This window comes from Lynx rufus, unplaced genomic scaffold (assembly GCF_022079265.1).
Source record: "Lynx rufus isolate CCGP_SWC_20201006 ecotype Redwood Valley unplaced genomic scaffold, mLynRuf1.p SCAF_18, whole genome shotgun sequence".
Classification (NCBI taxonomy): Eukaryota; Metazoa; Chordata; class Mammalia; order Carnivora; family Felidae; genus Lynx; species Lynx rufus.
Window position 1 is genome coordinate 38802386 of NW_025814832.1, and position 22604 is coordinate 38824989.

At 53.9% G+C, this 22604-nt stretch overlaps 3 protein-coding genes across 5 annotated transcripts; 2 read left to right on the forward strand and 1 right to left on the reverse strand.

Annotated features, from left to right (window-relative positions):
* The first annotated feature begins 423 nt into the window (after positions 1 to 423).
* SMARCD2 (SWI/SNF related, matrix associated, actin dependent regulator of chromatin, subfamily d, member 2) lies at positions 424 to 10562 on the forward strand. Its single transcript, XM_047081629.1, has 13 exons — positions 424 to 935; positions 5317 to 5501; positions 5698 to 5740; positions 5887 to 6009; positions 7027 to 7182; positions 7582 to 7677; positions 7821 to 7922; positions 8065 to 8226; positions 8395 to 8492; positions 8893 to 9028; positions 9214 to 9336; positions 9466 to 9567; positions 9644 to 10562. The coding sequence occupies exons 1-13, from the start codon at positions 720 to 722 to the stop codon at positions 9695 to 9697; spliced, it is 1596 nt and encodes a 531-aa protein (XP_046937585.1). The 5' UTR covers positions 424 to 719; the 3' UTR covers positions 9698 to 10562.
* Positions 10563 to 10615: 53 nt separating this feature from the next.
* Positions 10616 to 14921, reverse strand: PSMC5 (proteasome 26S subunit, ATPase 5). 2 transcript variants are annotated; one of them, XM_047081633.1, is made up of 12 exons: positions 14822 to 14921; positions 14185 to 14256; positions 13056 to 13125; positions 12648 to 12745; positions 12418 to 12474; positions 12115 to 12345; positions 11675 to 11801; positions 11388 to 11578; positions 11202 to 11300; positions 11009 to 11119; positions 10828 to 10914; positions 10616 to 10725 (listed from the first exon to the last, which is right to left on the reverse strand). In XM_047081633.1, the coding sequence occupies exons 1-12, from the start codon at positions 14843 to 14845 to the stop codon at positions 10672 to 10674; spliced, it is 1221 nt and encodes a 406-aa protein (XP_046937589.1). In that variant the 5' UTR covers positions 14846 to 14921; the 3' UTR covers positions 10616 to 10671. The 2 variants fall into 2 exon arrangements, with proteins under 2 accessions (XP_046937589.1, XP_046937590.1); XM_047081634.1 differs by lacking the exon at positions 14822 to 14921 and adding an exon at positions 14728 to 14820.
* A 101-nt stretch (positions 14922 to 15022) lies between these two features.
* FTSJ3 (FtsJ RNA 2'-O-methyltransferase 3) lies at positions 15023 to 22557 on the forward strand. 2 transcript variants are annotated; one of them, XM_047081628.1, is made up of 21 exons: positions 15023 to 15094; positions 15328 to 15430; positions 15605 to 15710; positions 16228 to 16274; positions 16401 to 16480; positions 16952 to 17051; positions 17144 to 17338; positions 17418 to 17533; positions 17651 to 17755; positions 17841 to 17941; positions 18164 to 18244; positions 18368 to 18514; positions 18653 to 18788; positions 20147 to 20325; positions 20474 to 20594; positions 20682 to 20947; positions 21205 to 21290; positions 21380 to 21479; positions 21591 to 21774; positions 21874 to 21968; positions 22050 to 22557. In XM_047081628.1, exons 2-21 carry the CDS (start codon positions 15364 to 15366, stop codon positions 22240 to 22242), a joined length of 2505 nt encoding a protein of 834 aa, XP_046937584.1. In that variant the 5' UTR covers positions 15023 to 15094; positions 15328 to 15363; the 3' UTR covers positions 22243 to 22557. The 2 variants fall into 2 exon arrangements, with proteins under 2 accessions (XP_046937584.1, XP_046937583.1); XM_047081627.1 differs by lacking the exon at positions 15023 to 15094 and having other exon boundaries at positions 15244 to 15430.
* Positions 22558 to 22604: the final 47 nt, after the last annotated feature.

Genomic DNA, 22604 nt, shown 5'->3' on the forward strand with positions numbered 1-22604 from the left:
AAAGTCAAAAGTTGGAGGCTCTTCTGCCCTAGAGAACAGCTCTGTGTTGTCTTTAATGCTGAAAATGTAGGAAGGCGACTCGAGAAAACTATTTTCAGAGAGTGTAACTAGGTATCTCGGGGAGTCAGCTACACCTGGGAGCTCTCAGCAACTACCCATTCTCTGTTGAAGCCCTAAGTGACCTTCGACCTCTGACCCCGCGCCTTGCACAGCGCTTCCTGCGCAGCTTTTCGCCCCCGCCTCTCCGGCCAAGGGCTGGTCCAAGGGGTGTGGGCGTGGCTCTGGGGCTGACGGTTAGGGGCGGTGCCCGTCAGGGGCGGGTCTCGCGATGGGCGGGATTTGAGGAGGCATCCTGGCATTGGGCCGCTGGGTATAGGTGGGGCCTAGCGCTGGGCTTGTTTGGGCGGGGCAGGGAGTTAGTTGCCGCCTCTGGGTAACTGGACTCTGTCGGCCAAACCTCCGGAGGCCGCGGGCGGCAGGCGGGCCTGCAGCAGATCCCGGATCCGGAATTCCCCGGGCAGGACCGGAATCAGGATCGGCCCTGCCCCAAACCGGGTCTGTGGGGAACTCGAGCACTTGGACTAGGAAATCCCGGAACCCGGATCAACAAACCCCAGAACCCGGAATTTAGATCGGAAAGTCACGGATCACGGATCGCGGAGCGGACTCGACACGGAGCCCGGAGCCCGGATCGCGACACCGCCGGACGGGACGGAGCGATGTCGGGCCGTGTCGCGGGCGGGTTCCCGCTGCCTCCGCTGAGTCCTGGCGGCGGCGCAGTTGCCGCGGCTCTGGGGGCGCCGCCTCCGCCAGCGGGACCCGGCATGCTGCCCGGACCGGCGCTCAGGGGGCCAGGACCGGCTGGAGGTGTGGGGGGTCCCGGGGCCGCCGCCTTCCGCCCCATGGGCCCCGCGGGCCCCGCGGCGCAGTACCAGGTGAGGAGCGCGGATGGGCAGGCGGCGCCGCGAGCACGCCCGGGGCATGGAGCTACTGGGGCCTCGAGTGAGGGCCCCGGGGCAGCCGACGGACAGAGCGCACAGGGGCCCAGCGTGCGGAGTGCACGGGACAGGGAGGAGGGCAAGGCCGGGTGGTGGGGCAGTTGGGGGAGAGGGTAAGAACGATTCTGGGGTGGAGGGTTTGAAGCGGTTGGAAGGGCCTGGAGGCTTTCTTGGAACCGGGATTCTGAGTAACTGAGAGATGGAGGAATTGGAGCTAGTGAGTTGTAGGCTACTGGGTTGAGAATGCTAGTGTAGATCCTAGGGTAGGGGGTTCTGGGAAGTGCTGAGAAAGTTTTGCAAAAGGGCCCTCACTGAGAAACCAGGGTTACCCTGCATTGGCCTTGGTCCCACTCCAAGTCTGCGCTGTTTTGTTTTTTTTTCTAGTTGGGAACTGGCAGAGTTCTAGCGAGTCTGAGATGGTTCCCAGCTGCTGATGAGGAGGAAGAAGGGCCTGGCTTCCCAGGCATGGGAGGTAGAAGATAGAGGAAGAGGATTCCAATCTATGCCAGGCAGGGTCTACTCCTGGTCAGGCCCAGGAGCCCTTGCATGGGATGGTTCTGGGTTCGACCACAGATGGTGGTGGCGGGGCCTGAGGAAGGCGGAAAACCCAGCCCATTCTGGGCAGACTCTCTTTTTGGCTTCCGGCCTGGTGTCATAGTGTCCAGGAGTTGATTAGTCTGCAGGAGCAGAGAGGCTCCACTGAGCCCTGATGGTCTGGGGCTGGAGGAGCCTGTGAGAGTTGTTCAAAGAGTTCTGTCCTGACTCCTTTGGAGTTTGGCTTCAAAGAGAGAGCTTCTCAGGTTGCAGCTTCAAAGGCCATTGAGAAGCAGAGACTTCATCCTTAGGGTCAGTGTATGAGGAACTCATACAGTATGAGGATCCTGCTCATCAGTCCCCGCCAAGTGCATTGTTTCTGGTTACCCCAGAATGCTTAGGAATTGTGCCTGTCCTTTTCCCCACTCCCTCTCCACTTTTATTTAGACTTTAAGTTCTAACATGGCCATATTCCACCCAACCTGTGTGCCCCAGCATTTGGCACTGGCTTCTTTGCTAATCTCCCAAGGAAGCTGGGGCTTACTCTGTTATCTCCAGGTAGAGCCTCCAAAAATGGACCCTCATGGAGTAGGATATGCATTCCTCCCCTACCCATGAGCCTTGGGCCCTCACTTTCTAAAGAGATTCTTAACTGAGGAGTGATTTTTCCCTCTAACTCCTCATTCTCACTCCTCCCTGTAAAGAAAAAGGGTCTGGGTATTGACAAAGATAGACCTGGTCCCAACCACTCCCATCTTGCTTTCCCACTTGGGGATTCATGGCTCCAAGGTGTTGCTGAGGGGTCCCTGCATCAGTCATTCCATTCCAGCCCCTGGGCTACCTAGCTGAGGGCTGGCCTTGGAGCCTCCTTGTGGGCCTTTGGCCTGAGAAGGATCTAAGGAACAGATAGGAGCCTCTCCAGTTCCTTTGCTGGAAACCCATGGGCACTGTGGCCTGGGGAATGCCCCTGAGAAAATGAATTCCACAACCATACGTAGGGAGTGGACTAGGGCCAGTGGCAAGGTTTGGCTGGCTGGCTGGCTGGGTAGTCCCAGGCTGCTAGGGTTGGGAACCAAGGGGAAGGCACTGAGCCTCTGCTTCCCCAGGCTTTCTAGCCCACCAGCTTTTCATCACCTCCTCTTCTTCTGGGGAGGGGCATTAGAGGTAGAAAGGGAGAGGGAGGACCCAGTTCACTCTGGCTAAGTTTGAGGAAGATCTTGCTTGGCCTCTTTCCAAGTCCAGTTGTGTGACTTCAGGAGATGGGACTTGAGATCTCAGGAGCAAAGGGGTTCCTGTCAGAGCACATGGGGTGAGCTAGAAGAGCAAGGGTTTCAGGGCCCAAGTTGGGCAAGTAGGGGAGCCAATGAAAGAAGGGAAGTGACGACCCATCTCCCTCCACACAGTGGAAGGAGTTCTAGCTGTGGATCATACTCAACAGAGGAGCTTAAGGAAAAACAAAACCCAAAGAAACACAGATTGTTGGGTTCGCTCCAGAGTTCAAAATATTTTCTAGTTAGGGAGGGGTATGTTCTCTTCTCCTAGGCCCAGCCACCAGGAGCGCCAGGGCCACAGGCTTTGAGGCAGGGCTGTGTGTGTGCTCTCTGGAGACAGCAGCATCAGGCCCAGCCACGCGCCGCTGCTGTCCTGGGTGGTGGAGGTAGAATCACACTTAGGTCGTGGGCTGCTGCTGGGCTAGGGAGAGGACGTTGTTGCACACTTCCGAGGTTCAGGGCACTGAGCCAGGCCTACCTCGCTCAACTGCAGGCGAGGGACTTATAGAGCCTGAGAGGCCTGACCTGGGCTTTGTATTTTTTTTTTAAACTCTTGGGGTTTTTATTTTGAAGAGGAGTTACTGGTGCTTCAAAGAGCAGGTGTGGAGCTTGGCAAGACTAAGCTGGGACTAAGCAACCTTCCCCTGGGCCTCTTCTCCCTCTTGGGAGAAGCCTGGGGCCTGGGGTGAGCTGGGGGCCCTGCGCCTGGGAAGTTTGGAGCAGATGTCTGGGAGGGGCCTATTCCAGGCCCTGCCCCTGCAGCCTTGACTGGGGACTTCCTGCTACAAGAGCACCTGCCTAGGAGGGATGGGTGGTGCCGAGGAGGTTTTGTGAAAGTCCTAGTGAGTGGCTTCTTGGGGACCTCAGGTCCCTGTCTCACTCTGTGCAGGTCCCACTGCTCCAGCTGTTCTTGCCCTCTGGCTCATGTTCAGGGTGGGGAAAATATGTCTAGCGTGTCTGGAGCCTGGGTTTACAGCTGTGGCCACACTGAGTTTGTTTCCTGTAATCTCTGGCCATGGCTCATTAAGGCCGAGAAACAGGCTGTCCTTTGCCTTTCAGCAGCTTGGACAAATCTCTTCGCGGCAGGCCTCCTGAAGCCCCAGAGTCCCCCACGTTCAACTCCATTCCTCCAGATGGCTTTTCCCACCCTACTCCCCCTTTGCCCTTCCCTACATCTCTGGGTCACTTTTCTTCATCTCTCCCTCTGGTCAGGAGTCTGACCCTCTGTGCTGAGAACATGAGTTTGGCGCTAGATGAAAAAGTGGGGGGAAAATTCTCATCTCCATGATACCGGGCTGGGGGTAGGAGGTTCTCTGATTTGGTGCAAGTCCCCACCTAGCCTGGCTTGGTGGGGTAGTTGTGCTGGTTGCATAATCTGGGCCCTGGGGCCAGCCCTGTGAAGCTGCCAGGGACAGTGTGTGCAAAGCAGAGCTGCCAAACAGGCCTTGCAGGCAGCAGCTATGGAGGGGGAGGCGGGGGGGGGGGCAGGGTTACTCCCAGAAATGTTGGGGAGCTGGACCTCAGTGGGAAATCCTTCTGCAGACTTCTACAGAAGCCGTTTCTGTAACCCGGGCTCCTGGTGACCCTATGACTGATCTTGCATAATCTTCCCTCCGTTCTCCAGTTTGGGATCGTGAGGGCTGAGTTAAGCACCCAACAGCCCCAGCCGCCAGGTGGTGCACGGACCGCGGACAGAGCCCGGGTGCCAGCCGCTCTCTGATAGGCCACACAGGAGCCACAGCTTTCCTCTTGGGGTCTCTCGGCATAGGGGGAGGGAACAGGGCAGTAGGGAGGTGGAGAGAAGGGTCCAGTTGGGTTGTGAATAGGGGCCATATGGTGACCAGATGGTCTCTGTACTGTACCCGAGGCCACCCGTACCGGTTGGGACATGCTCCGGCCCATCCTGTTGTGGCTTGCTCACCTAGGGTGCCCCTGCCTGATAGGCTCGCCAGCCCATTGGACTGTCTTCCTCCCTTTAGTCACACCACTAGGCTGGTGCCAGGAGATGGATGTTGGGGCCTTGCCTGCTCATATCACACTGCACCCTTCCACCTGGCTGTGACACTGCCCCCAGGCCATGCTTCTGTCTCCAGCTGGGGAAGGAAGTAGATAGGAGTGCTTGGTGGGATCACGCGATGGTGTCGGGAGTGTCTTAGAGCCGGCTGGTTCCAGGGAGCAGGGCGTCGTGCGCTCGGGCTGGAAGGTGGCAGTGGGCCCCAAAACACTCCTGCAGGCCCTTCCCTCGCAGGCAGGACTCTCCTGCCCACCCCAGACTCTGGCAGGCCTCATTTGCTGGCACTGACGCCAGGGTGGTTGAAGGGGGCGGGGCAGGTGTGGTTTACATTTCTGCTCTTGGGCACCTGCTCCCCTTTGTTCCTGGTCCTCCAAGCGGGGCTCTGCGGTGTGCTGCTCAGGGCCAGACCCAGCCCAGGAGAGGGATGGAGGGAATGGGCTATGGGCCCCGTGGGGCTCTGCCGCTGACCTATGCACCCCCATTGGCTTGCTTCTTCCAGCGGCCCGGTATGTCACCAGGGAGCCGGATGCCCATGGCTGGCTTGCAGGTGGGGCCCCCTGCCGGCTCCCCATTTGGCACAGCTGCTCCACTTCGACCTGGCATGCCACCCACCATGATGGACCCGTTCCGAAAACGCCTGCTGGTGCCCCAGGCCCAGCATCCAATGCCGGCCCAGCGCCGGGGGTAAGACCATCTTGTTTCTCCTGCTCTGCCCGGCACAGCTCTGGTGGTAACAGAGCAGTTCCTTCTGTCCTAAGCGCTCTAATGACTGAGGGAGACTCCTGGTTCTTCTGGGGGAGGGTCCTAGGGACTGGAGGGGGAAGGGAGAGGGAGGTGTTTTGGACCATTGACCCCTTAAATGGGTTTCTGTCCTCCCCAGGTTAAAGAGGAGGAAGATGGCAGATAAGGTTCTACCTCAGCGAGTGAGTATGTTGGGTGGGGGCCTAGGAGGCCTTACCCAGTGGCTGGCAGGCTGCGGGTACAGTCAGGTTCCCCCAACTCTGGGATAGCCGAGCAAGGAGCCAGAGCTGCAGCTGAAACAAACTAATGAATTCCTCTCTTCTTCTAGATTCGGGAACTTGTCCCAGAGTCTCAGGCGTATATGGATCTTTTGGCTTTTGAGCGGAAGCTGGACCAGACCATTGCCCGAAAGCGGATGGAGATCCAAGAGGCCATCAAAAAGCCTCTGACGGTGTGTGCAGCCCCGGCCAGTCCTGGGCCTTCCCAGACTTCTCTGCCTCCCCCTGATGTTGTGTTCCGGCCTGGGTCTGCCAAGCATGGGTCTGTGATTTCTCACACTGCAGGATGCAGCCCATTAGTGGAACATGAACTCAATTTAATGTGGTGGGGCCAGCATGTTTGTTTTTTTTTTAATTTTTTAATGTTTTTATTCGTTTTTGAGAGAAATGAGGGACAGAGTGTGAGTGGGGGAGGGGCAGAGAGAGACGGAGACACAGAATCCGAAGCAGGCTCCGGGCCCTGAGGTATGAGCACACAGCCTGATCCAGGGCTTGAACTTGTCAACTATGGGACCATGACCTGAGCCGAAGTCAGAAACTTTAACCAACTGAGCCACCCAGGTGCCCCAGGCCCAGCCTGTTTTTAACAAAATATAAAACAGTAGAAATTATAATACTTCACAGTAGTATAATACTTACCATAGTAGTAAAAGTATTGTTTAATGATGTTTTGTTTCAGATATTTATATATGTATGTGCCTCCTGAGTCATTTAAGATGTAAACCTTACGGATCACAGTCAGAAGTTTGCAGGGCAAGACTAGAGATGGATAAGCGTAGTTCCTACCTCCATGCACACACTCCCCTGGTTTAAAGATAATAATCTAGAATAATCCCCTGAGTGGTAAAAGCTTTCCAGAGGCCAGAATACTTTGGGGCCAGTGTTTGAGTTTCGTGTAAAATGTGTGCTGGAAGCTTCCAACTTGCCCGATAGCACCCTGTGCGCACCTGTCAACACCACCAATTGCACTGTGTTGGAGTTGTCAGTAGTGCCTTTCTCTCCTCCGTAGTTGTGAGTTCTCTGAAGTCTGGGACTGGGATTTCCTACTCCCGATTTCTGGTACCTAACAAGGTACCTGGCCCCTAGACAGCATTCAGTATTGATGTCGAGTGGGTTCAGACAGAAAGGTTGGGTAGCATTGTTTTCCAACGTGTTGGCCCACCTCTAGCTGGTTGTCTTTCTCTCTTTAGCAAAAACGAAAGCTGCGGATCTATATTTCTAATACATTCAGTCCCAGCAAAGCAGAAGGTGATAATGCAGGAAACGCAGGGACCCCCGGGGGAACCCCAGCAGGGGACAAGGTGGCTTCCTGGGAACTCCGAGTGGAGGGAAAACTGCTGGATGATGTGAGTTGGGAGAGGTGGTGTCTGGAGGGGAGGTGGCCTGTGTGGGCTTAAGACTGAAGTCCTGCCTGAGGGAGAGGGCACTGCTGGGTCACAGCTCCAAGCCAGAGCTTGAAGATTTGTATGGTGGTTACAAGAGATATCCTGCGGGTGGCAGTGAAGTGTCTTGAAGAAGGGGTACCCCTTTCTAATTCAGTCCTCGTTGGCTGCCAGCAGGGTGCACCCAGAGTCCTTTCCCTGCATCCGGCGCCTCGTTTTGCCCTGTCTCCTTGCTTCCTTCGGGGCCCAAGAGTCTCACTACCCTGAGATGCAGGATGGAAATAGTACTTTTTTGGGGGCTTAGCCTAGGTTAGGTTGAGAGGTCAGCAGCACCCCCAACTCACACCCATTACTGTTCCCCAGCCTAGCAAACAGAAGAGGAAGTTTTCTTCATTCTTTAAGAGCCTCGTCATTGAGCTGGACAAGGAACTGTATGGGCCTGACAACCACCTGGTGGAGGTAAGAGTGGCCCTGGGGCGTGGGGAGCACAGGCTGACATGCTGGGTGGGCAGAGAAGTGGCGTCGGTCCTGTAGAGGGCGAGGTGTGTGTGCTCCGGCCCCACTCCCTTGGTGATGAGGTCTGCTCCCCTCCTCCCTGCCAGTGGCACCGGATGCCCACCACCCAGGAGACTGATGGCTTCCAGGTGAAACGGCCTGGAGACCTCAACGTCAAGTGCACCCTCCTGCTCATGCTGGATCATCAGGTGACAAATGTCTGGGGCCCCAGGGAGTCATCTGGGGGAGGAGAGCCGGTTCCTGTGGTAAACCCTTTCTGTCCTGCCCGATCCTTCCACTTTGGTTTCTCACAAGACCACACCCCCCTGACTCCCCTCTGTCTATCTCCAGCCTCCCCAGTACAAGTTGGACCCCCGACTGGCAAGGCTGCTAGGGGTGCACACACAGACCAGGGCCGCCATCATGCAGGCCCTGTGGCTTTATATCAAACACAACCAGCTGCAGGATGGGCACGAGCGGGAGTACATCAATTGCAACCGTTACTTCCGCCAGGTGAGCTGGTGGCCATCCCCCCCCTCTTGTCTCGTGGCCCTTGCCCTGCCCACTGCTTCACCTCCCTGCGGGGCTTGTTCTTGGCCACATTCTCCACACTGACCCTGGGATGGCCCATTTCCCTCTGTGCCCTCCAAGGCATCACCGGGCCTTTGGTACTCTCCCTAGATCTTCAGTTGCGGCCGACTTCGTTTCTCGGAGATTCCCATGAAGCTGGCTGGATTGCTGCAGCATCCAGACCCCATTGTCATCAACCACGTCATTAGGTAAATGGAAGGGGGGGGAACGGGAAGGCTCTTTGAAGAGCCATTTACCTTGGGGCGCCTGGGTGGCTCAGTGGGTTAAGCGTCCGCCTTTGGCGTAGGTCAAGATTTCATTAATTCACGGACAGCGGTGCAGAGCCTGCTTTGGATCCTGTCTCCCTCTCTTTCTCTGCCCCTCCCCTGCTCACATGCTCTTTCTCACGCTCTCAAAAATAAATAAAACATTAAAAACAAAAAGCCTTATACGTTAAGAACAAAAACCGTTTACTTTCGGCTTGATGTAAAACCAAAGAAAAGCAGCAGGTTTGGTTTCTTGCTACCTGAGCATGTGCAGGTTTGGCCCGGGTGGGTGGGATGAACGTAGCTGTGTGCTGACCCCTCCCCTCCTGTGTCCTGCCTACAGCGTAGACCCTAATGACCAGAAGAAGACAGCATGTTACGACATTGATGTGGAGGTAGACGACCCACTCAAGGCCCAGATGAGCAATTTTCTGGCCTCCACCACCAATCAACAGGAGATTGCCTCCCTTGATGTCAAGGTGGGCCCTCTGCCTTCCCAGCCTCCTCAGGGACCCAAGATGAGGGTGGGTAGGCTGTGTTGGGGGGCATTTCTGTACATGTAGCACCTTGGGAAGGGATCTTGCTCTGAGTCCTTGGGGTTAGGCCTGGAAACAGGACACGCTAAGAGTGGGGACCAGTCTGACACACGTACTCCTTTCTCCAGATCCATGAGACCATTGAGTCCATCAACCAGCTGAAGACCCAGAGGGATTTCATGCTCAGCTTTAGCACTGACCCTCAGGACTTCATCCAGGAGTGGCTCCGATCTCAGCGCCGAGATCTGAAGGTGTGGTCCTCCTCCTGAGGTTGATCCCATGCTAAGCCCTGGGGGGACTTTTACCCCCTCCCCATCACTACTTCTGCTCGCAGGGGTGGGAATGGCACTGCATACAGCTCTCCTCCTGGCTCTCTGCAGATCATCACTGATGTGATTGGGAATCCTGAGGAAGAGAGACGAGCTGCTTTCTACCACCAGCCCTGGGCCCAGGAAGCAGTGGGGAGGCACATCTTTGCCAAGGTGAGGCTCTGCCCTGTGTGCCCTCTTGAGGCTGCAAGTGGCAGAGGCCTGAGCCGCCGGTCTCTCCTTTCTCCAGGTGCAGCAGCGAAGGCAAGAACTGGAACAGGTGCTGGGAATCCGCCTGACCTAACTGCTCAGGGACCCCCCCCCCAACCTCCACCTGGAAGGGGACCACCCTCTGGGGCCACAGACACATAGGCTAAGGATGGGGTGAAGGGTGTCTGCTGTCACCCTGTGTTCCCCGGCTGTAGTTTCGTAAATGTAGTGATAGGATTCCTTGTTGCTTGGTCCCCAAAGCCTTATATTTACTTTACACTTTGGCTTTAAATGGGTTCAGAACAGATGCCTCCTCTGCTCCCTGCGGGCAGGCAGGCCCAAGTAGGTCTGCTGGAGGCTGTAGTTTGACATTGCAATGGAGACTTCAGAACCAGGCCCGCCAGCTTTGCTTGTTTACAGACCCCCTCGGAGCTAGCATCAGTGCTGGCTCCGAGGAGCTGGGTGAGGAAGAGGGGCACAGCTCACACTCTTCCTGGCCTTTCTAAACCAAAGTTCTTTGCCATTCCTACCAGCGCAGTCTTGCTGCTGGTTTTTTCCTTTCCTTTGGGTATTTGCACTATTTGGGAAGCAGGTTTTTCTATGCGGGAGCCACTTTTTTTGTACAGGGGTAAGTTGGGGTTTTCAGGGAGCCCTGTTTGGTGCCTCCTTCCTTATTTTCTTTCCTCAATCTATGCAAGCGGCTCTGGCCGCCATCATCTCCTGGGATGCCAGAGGGCGGCCACCCCAGCTCTTGGGCCCAGGGTGGTAGAGCCTCCTTGGAGGGGACTCCAGTTCTCTGGCATGGCCTGAGGTACGGGTGGGCGTGAGCGGCGGAGGGGGAGGTGGGGAGAACCGTTGTTGCCCTTTGGAACTCGGTAGGGAGAGCGGACCCCAGGGCTTGGCAGGTGCCACTTCTGGCAGGTTTGGAAATTTCCAAATAAATCCTTGTTTATCGGTGATACCCAGACTTGCTCATTGAACGGTGTGGCCACGCATTAACAGACCAAAGTCCTTAAGAGCTTGTCCCGCAGAGCTTTATTTGAAGGAGCCACACAAAAGACCACCGCTTCACTTCCATAGCTTCTTGATAGACATGTTCTTCTCGCTGTCCTTCTGCATGACCTGGAGGGAGAAAGCATTAGGTTACAAACTGAGCCGACACACGCTCTCTTCCCACTGCTCCAGAGACCCCGTCCACAAAGGCCGGAAGGTAGAGGCCTGTACCTTGGCCACTGCCATCTCAAAGTCCTCCTGCGTGACGTGGACTCGCCGCTCCCGCAGGGCATACATGCCGGCTTCGGTGCACACGCCCTGAGCAGAGAAAGGAAGCCAGGCACTGTTGCCGTCTGCCCTCGAACTCGGACCTTTCTGCCTCTGCCCCTTTCAACTCGGGCTCTCCGATTACCTTTACTTCAGCCCCTGACGCTCCAGGCATGAGCTCAGCAATCTTCCGCAGGTTGATCCCCCGGGTCAGGTTCATTTTCCGAGAATGAATCTTCAAAATGTCCAGCCGGGCCTAGAGAAGAGAGAGGAAAAGGCTGAGCCCCGTGGCCTCCCCCCCACAGCCGGAGCCGCTCCCGGCGCTGCCCGTCACAAACCTCTTCATTGGGGGGTGGGAATTCAATTTTCCTGTCGATGCGCCCAGGGCGGAGCAGCGCCGAGTCCAGGATGTCAATCCTGTTAGTAGCCATGATAACCTGAGTGGAGAAAGCGGCGTGGTGGCATCAACCAAGCCCTCCCTCGGGCTCACCTCACCCAGGGCCTTTCCTTGGACACCACCTCACCTTGATATTCTTGGTGGCCTCAAAGCCATCCAGCTGGTTGAGCAGCTCCAGCATTGTGCGCTGCACCTCACTGTCCCCTCCGGAACCCCCCTCCAGCCGTGAGGAGCCAATGGAGTCGATTTCATCCATGAAGATGATAGAAGGAGCATGTTCTCGTGCCATGACAAACAGCTCCCTCACCATTCTTGCCCCTGTGCAGAGGCCAGGCGGGCGTTAAGGAGGCAATGAGTCCCCTACCCTCACTTCCCCCCACTCGCTTCTTCGTTTTCAGGTGTCTAGTCAGTTACCTTCCCCGATGAATTTCTGTACCAATTCAGAGCCAGAGACACGAATAAAGGTACAGTCTGTATGATGAGCCACAGCCCGGGCCAACAGTGTCTTCCCAGTGCCTGGGGGCCCATATAGCAGCACCCCCTAGAGAGAAACGGGAGAACTCAGGGCAGAAGCCAGCGCCCACACCACACTCCGTGAACATTTCCTGAGCGCTCGCTCTGGGCTAGGTCTCACACGAGATGCTAGGAGCGTAAGTACCGAATGCCAAGGTCCCTCATAAAGCCTCTTTCTGAACCACCTCAGTGCTGCTGCGGCAGCCCTCTCCCCCAGCCCCTCTTCCACGGGGAGGGCCAGCTTAAGTGGGGTCCAGTCTGTCCTGAGCCCTGTGCTCACTCTGGCCGGGACAGGACGAACAGTAACAGCAGGGCCCTCCCACAGAAGCCTTGCTTCTCACCTTGGGCTGTGCAATGCCCAGCGCTTCAAAGAGCTCAGGATGCTTGACAGGCAGCTCGATCACTTCTTTGATCTCCTTTATCTGCTTGTCCAGTCCACCGATCATCTCATAGGTTGAATCTGGCACTTTCTCCACCATCATCAGTGACACCAGGGGGTCTACCTTGTTGGGCAATATCTTGTGCAGAGTGTAGCTGTCGTTTCTTAGAGCCACTCGGCAATTGGGTGTCACCTGGGCGGGAGGAGAGACGTCAGCAAGTGTCGTGGGGAGAGCTGACCCCAAACCCCCACACGCCACACTCACATCGTTGATGTCGATGTTCTTGTCCACATCTACGACAAACTTGCCTTCGGGATGCACCTAAAGAAACGAGGGCTCGTGACCTTTCCTGACGGCCAGTAAACCACCCACCTTGCCCAGGAAGACCTAGGAGTCCTAAAAGAACAGTAACAGGTGTCCCGGCAAGGCTACACACAAAGGTATGGGAACGCCCTGGGCATTGGGCTGCTTCCTGGGGGCCATGGTGCCTTTACCTTAACCAACACTTTCTTCTTATCCATGGCCCGGACTACTTCCCCTACATAGGAGCCCTGTTCCTGCAGCAGCTGTAGCTCTTCCCGCAGTAGGCGAACTGGATGGGAAAGAGTCAGGGGTCACTCAGCTGCCTTGGTGTCCCCTCTCCCGTGAGTCAATTCAATATGTGTGAATTAAGCACCATTTTAAAGTTTTGGAAGAAAGACCACAAAAAGAAAGTCAAAACTTAGGTCTTCAAGGGAGTTACAATGGAGCTCAGGAGAGGCATGCGCATGAACAACCATATAACAGTGCAAAGCATGACCTTGGACTCTAGGAGAAAACAATAAGCACCAAATGTGAAGTCTCAATTTAGGGAAATCTGAACAATCAGACCTCGGACAAAATGCCCATCTTTTCCTCCTCACCTTTCGCATTGAGCTCATTCCTCTGTGCCTGCAGCCTCCGGAGATTCTGGCTCTTGTCATTCACAATCAGCTGTGGAGGATAAGAAACATAGAACAGAAAATATTAGAAGATTCAACTCTTGGCCAAGATCCTCAAGGCTAGTATGAGCTGAGTGACAGAAGAGTACAAGGCACCTGAACGTTACAGATTGTCTAACATGATCCTAATGACGCTATCCTTTCTTCCAAGATTCCCCCCTGGGACCAAGGGCAGGCCTCAAAACAGGCTAGTTGTCCTAATGCTGGTCCAGGAATAATAAGCCCTAATGGAGAAATGTTACAGCTGGCTGTCATAGTTAATTTCTCATGGGTCAATTACATGGTAGAGTGAAAAGATCATTGGGTCAGAAGGCTAAATTCTAACCCCACTGCTGCCAATTAATAGGTAGATAAGGCTAAGGAAAGCCATTTAAAAGGTCTGTTACCAAACTGTAAGTACACATGGATAACATCACCTATCCTGCCTCTTTTCAGGACCATCATGAAGAACAAACGAAATCACCTGTAAAAGCACTTCAAAAATGATAAACCTGATAGCTGCAAAAGTACCAAGAGTTCAGAAATTGTCCTTGTGGTTGTCCTTCAACATTTTCCTTCAATATTATCCTTCAATAATTTCCTTATTGCTGTAGTTCTTGCTCGATCTGTAGGCTAGAACTCTGGGTTGCCCAATTTTCATTCAGTCCCATGGAATCAGCATTATACAGACTGGGCAACTGTCTGCCCTCCTCCTCTCACCCTGCCCCAACCCCAGTGTGCTAAATCTTTTCTGAGCTTACGTCTTCTCTTACATAAGAAACCCACTCGTTCAGGCTTCTTCTAAAAAGAACGATCTTTGGCTAAAAGGAACCTTTTAGCTTAAAATTTGACTCTTCACGATGTATAATAAACTGAATATTGATTACTTTCAAAGGGGTGGGAGTGAAGAGAAACCAGAGACAACTTGTATACTTGTTATGGTTGACTAGTTATTTCTTCCACTGCGCCCGCAGGGGAATAATATGGATTGGTAGACACATGCTCCATCAATCCTTCATCCCCTTTCTACCTAGAAGGGGGATGCCTCTGGACCTCTGGAGTCCGTCCTCACCTGCAATTCTTCAATCTTGGACAGATAATATTGGCGGAGTCCACTGCCTGCTTTTCCCTCTTCCAGCTCCATCTGAAGACACAGTGTAATTATTAAAAATCAGGCTAAAAATCCAAGGGAAAATCCCATTTCCAGCCCGGACTTTGGAGGAATGATTTGGGTTCGAATTTCTCAGTCCATCTCTTTAGAACCCTCCACTCCCCATGACTAAACTAAAAGCAGAATAAGAATGCCGCCTACCTCATAAGACTTTCAGGAGGATCAAGAGACAACATACACGGGAGTGCTTTGTAACGAATCAAGCGCTTTAGAAACCCGAGGTATCATTACTTACAAGCGGAGTCACCAGGAGGATCGGGGGCCCTGCCTCCTGCGACTCGCGGACGGGCCGGTTTCCGTTCCCACCCTTCCCCTCACCCACTCTGGCTTCCACGGGGTCTTGTCTTCCTCTCCCGGCCCTTACCCGCCGGGGGCGGCACTGACACAGCAGATCCAGTCCCAGGCAGGGCCCCCTCTGGATTGGTCCGCCCAACCCCGACTCACCCGACCCTCTTGCCCCCAGCTGGCAGTCCACCTCGGATCACGCCTTCTTCGCATCGAGCCCCCAGTCCCCGCCCGGCCGCCGCAGCCGCCATACCTGCTCCGGTCCGTCAAGCGCCATCTTCCCTCTCCCGCAGAGACGGCCGGCATCTGAGCCGCCTTGGCGCGCAGGCGCAGAAGCAGGGGTTAGGGGCCCGACAACCCTGGCAGAGAAGAGTTCCGGGTCAATGGGCGGGTTGTGCGGCGAGAAGTTTACAAAAACAGAGGCCATGATGGGAAGGTGGCTACGCGAGGTCAGGCGCTTTGGAAAGGGATGAAGAGGCCACAGAATTCCTAAATTTTGCTCCCTAGGAACTCAGTTTTAATTCAGGTAATCTGTTCCTCTGGCCCCAACTTCCAACTTACAGTACTTGAGGCCACGCTCAAAATGGCGGACACTTGGAGCCGGGGACGCAAGCGACGCAAGCGGAAGCGGAATACGTGTGCTGCCCACGTGTGCCACTACCCGAGTAGTGAAAAAGGTGGTGGGGGTAGGTGTTTGTCGCACCGAAGTGGACTATAGCGCTTCGGGAAGAGGGTTTTCGATTTCTACCTTGTTTCCAGATTGAGTGACACTACTCCCACACACCCCGTTCCACCATGGGCAAGAAAGGCAAAGTCGGGAAGAGCCGGAGGGACAAGTTCTATCATCTGGCGAAGGAGACCGGTGAGTCAAGGCCCGCGCCGTTGCCACCAAGGGAGAGAGCGAACGAATGACCTTTTCGATTCGCCCCTTTCCGAATATTGAGTTTGAATTTAGAAGACGGGGTGGTGGGTTGTGAGACCGCAGAACTCCTGGGAAAACGCCCCGCCGAGTTTAACGTTTTGTCGGTGCCCCCAGGTTACCGCTCCCGCTCTGCTTTCAAGCTGATCCAGTTAAATCGCCGCTTTCAGTTCCTGCAGAAAGCCCGAGCCTTGCTGGACCTGTGTGCTGCGCCAGGGGGATGGTGCGTAACAGCCGGTACCTGTGGCTCTTCATGGCTGTTCCTTGGTTTCCGGCCTTGGATGACTGAGAGTTGCATTGGGGGAGGGAGGAATGCGGTAACAATATCAGTCTCAAACTTCTCTATTGTAGACGTAGGTCGCAGAGAAGAGGTTTGAAACGTGTATTTTACATGCTCTGGCCAGTGCACCTGATAGCGGTTCTAATACACATGGTGAGAGTTCACATTGTCAAGAGAGGAAAAGGAACGGTCTTGGATTATTTTAATCGTTATTATTCTTTTTTTTATTAAATTTTTTTTAACGTTTATTTATTTTTGAGACAGAGACAGAGCATGAAGGGGGGAGGGGCAGAGAGAGAGGAGACACAGAATCGGAAGCAGGCTCCAGGCTCTGAGCCATCAGCCCAGAGCCCGACGCGGGGCTCGAACTCACGGACCGCAAGATCGTGACCTGAGCTGAAGTCGGTCGCTTAACCGACTGCGCCATCCAGGCGCCCCAATCGTTATTATTCTTTAATAGGTTGCAGGTGGCTGCTAAGTTTATGCCTGTATCCAGCCTTATTGTGGGTGAGTAACAGGTGGCCCTCCTGAGGGTTTAAAGGGGTGGGAGTGTGAGATACTGATTGTGTTCTCCGTTTTCTTTCTCCCTGCTTGAGGCAGGCTTTTGGAATTCTCTGACCTGATTTCTTCCAGGAGTGGACCTGGTTCCAATCAAGCCTCTTCCCAATGTGGTGACACTCCAGGAGGACATCACAACAGAACGCTGTAGGCAGGTAATAGGAATCTCTCTGTCTCTCTCTCTCTCTCTCTTTCTGGTTTACATGCACACAGCCACATCTGACTTCTCACTACCCAGATCCCCTGAACGCAAGCTTTTTTCTGTGTAACATGCCTTGAGCGGTGTCTGCACATTCTGTATGACAAGGCTCGTGATATGCTTAGTCTCCACTGCAGGTTTTATTTTAATCAGGAATGAGGTGTTTAGAATTGGAAGTGCAGAGATATCATTGAACTCTTTTCCAGTAGGCTTCCTAGTAGAATGTAACTCCCTTGAAGATGTGTTGTTGTTGTTGTTATTATGTTACTATTATATATTTTTATCATTGTGTCTCCTGTGCCTGGCACAGTATTGGGCCCATTGTGGGCATTCAGCAAGTGACTGGGTAGACAAATCACTGGACCAGAGACCCCGTTCATAGCCATTTCTGTGTTCCTGTTGCTCTAGTCCCTCTTCTTCTCTGTAGGCCCTGAAGAAGGAGCTGAAGACCTGGAAAGTTGATGTTGTGCTCAATGATGGGGCCCCCAACGTTGGGGCTAGCTGGGTCCACGATGCCTATTCACAAGGTGCCAAGAGTGGGGGGCCTGGAGAGGAGAGTGGAGGTGGGCAAGCCCTCTCAGGCTGCAGAGGTCCTCAGCTAATTGTCTCTTTCCCACAGCCCACTTGACACTGATGGCTCTGCGTTTGGCTTGTGATTTTCTGGCCCGCGGTGGCTGCTTTATCACAAAGGTTTTTCGCTCTCGTGACTATCAGCCCCTACTGTGGATCTTCCAGCAGCTCTTTCGCCGTGTCCAGGCCACTAAGCCCCAAGCCTCCCGCCATGAATCTGCGGAGATCTTTGTAGTCTGCCAGGGTGGGCATCGCATTTTTGTTCTCGTGACTCGGTTTCTTAGCTGCCAAAGCACACTTGCTTATATATCGTATCGTCTTAGGATTCCTGGCTCCTGACAAGGTTGACAGTAAATTCTTTGACCCCAAATTTGCCTTCAAGGAGATTGAAGTTCAGGCCAAGACTGTTACCGAATTGGTGACTAAGAAGAAGCCAAAGGTGTGTTTGGGGAATGGGACCACTCTCAGGTTCTGGAACTCAGGGGAGGTTGGGCCTGGTGGTTCTTATAGACAGCTTAGAAGGGCCTTTTTAACTTTCTTTATTTCCCTCCCTAAGGCTGAAGGCTATGCTGAGGGCGACCTCACCCTTTATCACCGAACTTCAGTCACCGACTTTCTCCGAGCTGCCAACCCTGTTGACTTCCTCTCCAAAGCCAGCGAAGTGAGTCCTGAGATTTGAGGGGTGGAAGGAAGCCTCAGAAACGTGAGCCCCAAATCACCCGATTCCTTTCCTTACTCCCAAACAGATCTTGCTAGATGATGAAGAGTTGGCACAGCATCCAGCCACCACTGAGGATGTGCGGGCCTGCTGTCAGGACATCAAAGTGCTAGGGCGCAAGGAACTTAGGTGTGTGGCAGGGGCGGGCATAGGTGCCAGGAGCCCCAAAGGCAGGGAAAGGCCTTTGAAGACGCAGCAGCGGTTTCTTCCTCAAGGCATTTGAGGAATTCAGCTAGCATCGGATTTCTGGGAACAGGATGCTGCTGTGCTAGAGATTGGGAGGGCGGGGCTAAAAAGGGGGCAGGGACGAAGAGGGAAACGGCAGGGTCAGTAACGGTATTTCTGGGGCAGGTCCCTACTGAACTGGAGAACGAAGCTTCGGCGGCACGTGGCCAAGAAGCTGAAAGAGCAGGCGAAGGCAATGGACATCAGGTGAGGAGGGAATTAGACCAGGGTAGGTGTTGACTGTGTGTTGGTGGGGAAGCGTGTTGAGAAAATAAGCAAAGTTGGTGGGGAAGTGTGTTGAGAAAATAAGTGCTTGGACCCCGTGGTCAGTCTCAGCTCGGGAGAGGAAGAGGAGGAGGCTGATGAAGAGTCAACAGCCGGGACCGTGCGGCAGCCCTCGAAGGAGGAAGAAGAGGAGGAGCAACTCGACTGGACCCTGGCTGAGATGAAGGCCCAGGAGGTGGCGGAATTAAAGAGGTGAGGGGAGTGGGGAGGCGTTTGGGGCGCCCCGCTGCGGAGCGCCTCGGTGTGTGAAGCTGGAGGAGGGGGTGAAGGCACAGATGGGGAACCTTTAGAGCTGGGCAGGCAGGATTCCTCAATTGTCCGTCCCCTCAGGAAGAAAAGGAAGCTGCTGCGTGAGCAGAGAAAACAGCGGGAGCGTGTGGAGCTGAAGATGGACCTTCCTGGGGTTTCTATTGCAGATGAGGGGGAGACTGGCATGTTCTCCCTGCGCACCATCCGGGGTCACCAGGTGAGGGTGGGGTTTAGGGCACACTGAGGAGACCGAATGATCTCATTAGGTATTTGGACGTGGGGGGCACTGAATGTCCGTTTTAAGTGTGCTGAATGTTCATGGCTCACGTTTGCTGTGTTCACCCATAAAATGAGAGGGGCCTCATTTTTGGGGAGAGGAGACGGGGGAAAGAACCCAGAGCTTTGTGCCTGAAAAGCCAGGAAGAAACATACGACTAAAATGACGAGATTAGGGGCACCTGGGTGGCTCGGTCGGTTGAGCGTCCAACTTGGGCTCAGGTCATGATCTTGGGCTTTGTGAGTTTGAGCCCCACATCAGGCTCTGTGCTGACAGCTCAGAGCCCACTTCACATTCTCTGTCTCTCTGCCCCTCCCCTGCTTGCACGATAAAAAAAAAAATAAGTAACGTTTAAGGACTTTTAAAATGATAAGCTCAGGAACGTTTATGAGTAGGATGTGCATTTATTCTCATAGAACTAGAATATTAGAACTAAGAGACACTCTTTGCAGTAAGCTTAGGTGCTAGTAGATGCAGCCAGGGTAACTGGGATGCCAGGACGCATGATGGTTTCCTTCGGAGAGGGCAGCCTTCTTCCGTTCACCAAGACCAAGTTAGCACCTTGACGCCATAGGCTGCTAGGTTGGTGCTTTCTGCCAAATACTGGAGAACCTGCTTTTCCATCATAAAAGCAGCATCAACAAGCACAGTGAACTTTTGTGGCCCTTGTGGGAAGGGAAACCAGGTCATCTTTGGTACAAGTGCAGGAGGGAGAGAGCATGGTGGTTCTGGAGCAGACTGCCAGAGTAGTTCTTTGCCTTAGTTTCCTTATCTGTGAAAGAATAATAGAACCTACTGACCAGGGTTTTGGGGACGAATCGAAAGAGGGTTTAGGTATAATCACTGCTAATGTGGTAAGCTCGCAAGAACAGCTAGCTTTGTTATTAGGAAAATGGATTTTGAGGTTGAGTTTGTAACTGAAATCATTCTTGTTAGATGTATGTTGCCTGGGCTCTTTTATTCCGTGGAAACAAAACTCGTAGATTTATTTTCAGAAGGCGATGTGCTTTCTGAGAGTAATTTTTAAAGAATAACCAGCGTTTCAGACTGTTTTAACATTTGATGTTATATATAGGCTTTGGGGTGTTTTTTAAAATTTATTTCTGGTACTATTGGAAGACAGCGCGTGGGATAGTGGCCTGGTCTAGAACGGGAGGTGTGAAACATTTAGTCCTGTCACTTCTCTGTATTTGCCACAGCGTATTTTCAAGCTCTGCTGATAACACAGCCGGGCGGAGGGAAGCAGTAGTATGTTCCTTAGGAGTACCCTTGATCTCTTTGTTTCTGTCAAACTCTAGTTGTTAGAGGAGGTAACACAAGGGGATATGAGTGCTGCGGACACATTTCTGTCTGATGTGCCAAGGGATGACATCTATGTATCAGATGTCGAGGATGACGACACATCTCTGGACAGTGACTTGGATCCAGAGGAGCTGGCGGGAGTTGGCGGATCTCCGCGTCTAAAGGACCAAAAGCGGTAAGGGCGGCGGTGCGCGTGCAGGAGGGAGTACTGACCCCCTCAGTGTGAGTTTTGAAGCACAGCTGGTCGTAGGGATTGCCAGAGGGTGTCAGGGAGCAGGTCCTCCGGGGCACCCATCCTCCACCCATCCTCCTTGGGTCTGCAGTGTACGATTTGCTGAAGTAGAAGATGGTGACAAAGAGGAAGAGGAGGAGAATCCGCTGCTGGTACCACTGGAGGAAAGGACGGTACTGCGGGAAGAACAAGCCAGTCTGTGGTTCTCTAAGGTAAGAAGAGGTTGGCAGCCCAGAAAGATAGGGAATGAGCATTCCCTGGGAGAAAGGCGGCTTGAATATTCCCCTTCTCAATCACAGGATGGCTTCAGTGGGCTTGAGGATGATGCGGATGAGGCCCTGGAGATCAGTCAAGCGCAGCTGTTGTATGAGAGCCGTCGGAAGGGGCGGCAGCAGCTGCCACCTCCTTCCAGTTTGAAGACCGAGGAAAAACCTCCCCCGTGCCAGGAGAAGGATCCAGCAGGGGCAGGGGCTCCGTCAGAGGCAGAGGCCGCCAGTGGGCCTGGTGGGGAAGAAAGAGATGGCAGCTCAGACAGCGACAGCAGCAGCAGCGAGGATGGGGAGAGGTGAGTGCCTGCAGGTGACGGGAGAAGGGATGAAAAAGCAGTGGTTGTGACCGTTTCTCCACATTCGGGGTTTTCAGCTTTGGCTGTAGACCGTGAGTTTTAAGAAGTACCAACGGTTCTGATTTAAGTGGTGTGCGGTATGGCCTGGGAGGGGGTTTTTGGAAGTTCAAGTCTTAAATAGGAAGCGTGGTTGAGGCGTGAGGCAGGAGCGGGTCTGGGGAATGGCAGAACAGTACATGATTGTCCCCCTTCTGCAGTTGGGAACCAAAGCATGGAAAGAAGCGAAGCCGTGGGCCTAAGTCAGATGAAGACGGGTTTGAGATTGTGCCCATCGAGGACCCAAGTGAGCTCCACGCCTTATGGAATGGGAGGCAACATTGGAAGTTTCCGTGTTGGGAAGGAGGCTTTGACATTGTCCCTTTTTCTCTCTAGTGAAACGTAGGATACTAGACCCTGAAGGCCTTGCCCTAGGTGCTATCATTGCTTCTTCCAAAAAGGCTAAACGAGACCTCATAGATGATTCCTTCAGCAGGTAAGAGGGCCAGAAAGTCATGAGAAGTGGCCCTGGGGGTGGGTAAGGGGGTGATTTCTGCTTTAGGAAGCCTGGAGGGGTCCTCAGGGCTGCTGTTCTCTTTCTGCTTAGGTATACGTTTAACGAGGAGGAGGGAGAGCTTCCGGAGTGGTTTGTGCAGGAGGAAAAGCAGCACAGGGTACGGCAGCTGCCCATTGACAAGAAGGAGGTGGAACACTACCGCAGACGCTGGCGGGAAATCAATGCGCGTCCCATCAAGAAAGTTGCTGAGGCCAAAGCCAGAAAGAAACGGAGGGTAGGAGGGTAAATAGTGGGGCTGCCTGAGTGCAGGGAAGGGAGCTGGGAAAAGGTCTCACTGAGCACCTACCCTCCCCCCCCCGCCCCCACCCGACAGATGCTAAAGAAGCTGGAGCAAACCAAGAAGAAGGCAGAGGCTGTGGTGAACACCATGGACATCTCTGAACGAGAGAAAGTGGCTCAGCTTAGGAGGTGAGGGAGAGGGATCACCCACAAAGGTACGTGGGGTTGAAAAGTAGCAGGAAGCCTTGAACCTGTTCCTTCCATTTACAGCCTCTACAAGAAGGCTGGGCTCGGCAGGGAGAAACGCCAAGTCACCTATGTCGTAGCCAAAAAAGGTGTGGGCCGCAAAGTGCGCCGGCCAGCTGGGGTCAGAGGTCATTTCAAAGTGGTGGACTCAAGGATGAAGAAGGACCAAAGAGCACAACAAAGGAAAGAGCAGAAGAAAAAACACAGACGGAAGTGAGCAGAGCCTCTGAGAAGACAGTGTGAGGACGCAGAGGGGTGATTCTGGCCCCCCTGGTACCAGCTACAGTCTCGTTTGCATCCCTGTCAGCGGGTGGACACACAGGTGGGGTGCCTAGAACTCTCAAGGTGGTCCTGCGTGGTGAGGAGACGTCCTCCTGCCTGAAGGCAGGTCTCGGATCCGTCCTGTGGGGGTATTGAACACACATACCTTTTTTTAAGGTTAGTGTTGGGGTGGCATATTCAGTATCGCTGGTCTTCCCCCATCCTCCTCCATTCATCCAAATAAAAACCAGGGTACTTTTTTTTCCTGACATTTTAGTTCCCATTAAGCGTTAACTCAGACACCTGGGTGTTCACACC

Bases quoted from the DNA above. Each gene is read 5' to 3' on its own strand.
- FTSJ3 (XM_047081628.1), top strand. From the start codon at position 15,364: ATGGGCAAGAAAGGCAAAGTCGGGAAGAGCCGGAGGGACAAGTTCTAT. The intron at 18,245-18,367 runs GTGAGGAGGGAA...CCCCGTGGTCAG, and splicing joins GCGAAGGCAATGGACATCAG to TCTCAGCTCGGGAGAGGAAG. The intron at 21,291-21,379 runs GTGAGCTCCACG...TTTTCTCTCTAG, and splicing joins TGTGCCCATCGAGGACCCAA to TGAAACGTAGGATACTAGAC.
- PSMC5 (XM_047081634.1), bottom strand. From the start codon at position 14,781: ATGCGAAGAAGGCGTGATCCGAGGTGGACTGCCAGCTGGGGGCAAGAG. The intron at 12,746-13,055 runs GTGAGGAGGAAA...TTTCCCATCCAG, and splicing joins GAATGAGCTCAATGCGAAAG to TTCGCCTACTGCGGGAAGAG. The intron at 11,301-11,387 runs GTGAGGTGGTGT...TTCTCCACTCAG, and splicing joins AGGCCACCAAGAATATCAAG to GTTATCATGGCTACTAACAG.
- SMARCD2 (XM_047081629.1), top strand. From the start codon at position 720: ATGTCGGGCCGTGTCGCGGGCGGGTTCCCGCTGCCTCCGCTGAGTCCT. The intron at 5,741-5,886 runs GTGAGTATGTTG...CTCTTCTTCTAG, and splicing joins ATAAGGTTCTACCTCAGCGA to ATTCGGGAACTTGTCCCAGA. The intron at 8,227-8,394 runs GTGAGCTGGTGG...TACTCTCCCTAG, and splicing joins GCAACCGTTACTTCCGCCAG to ATCTTCAGTTGCGGCCGACT.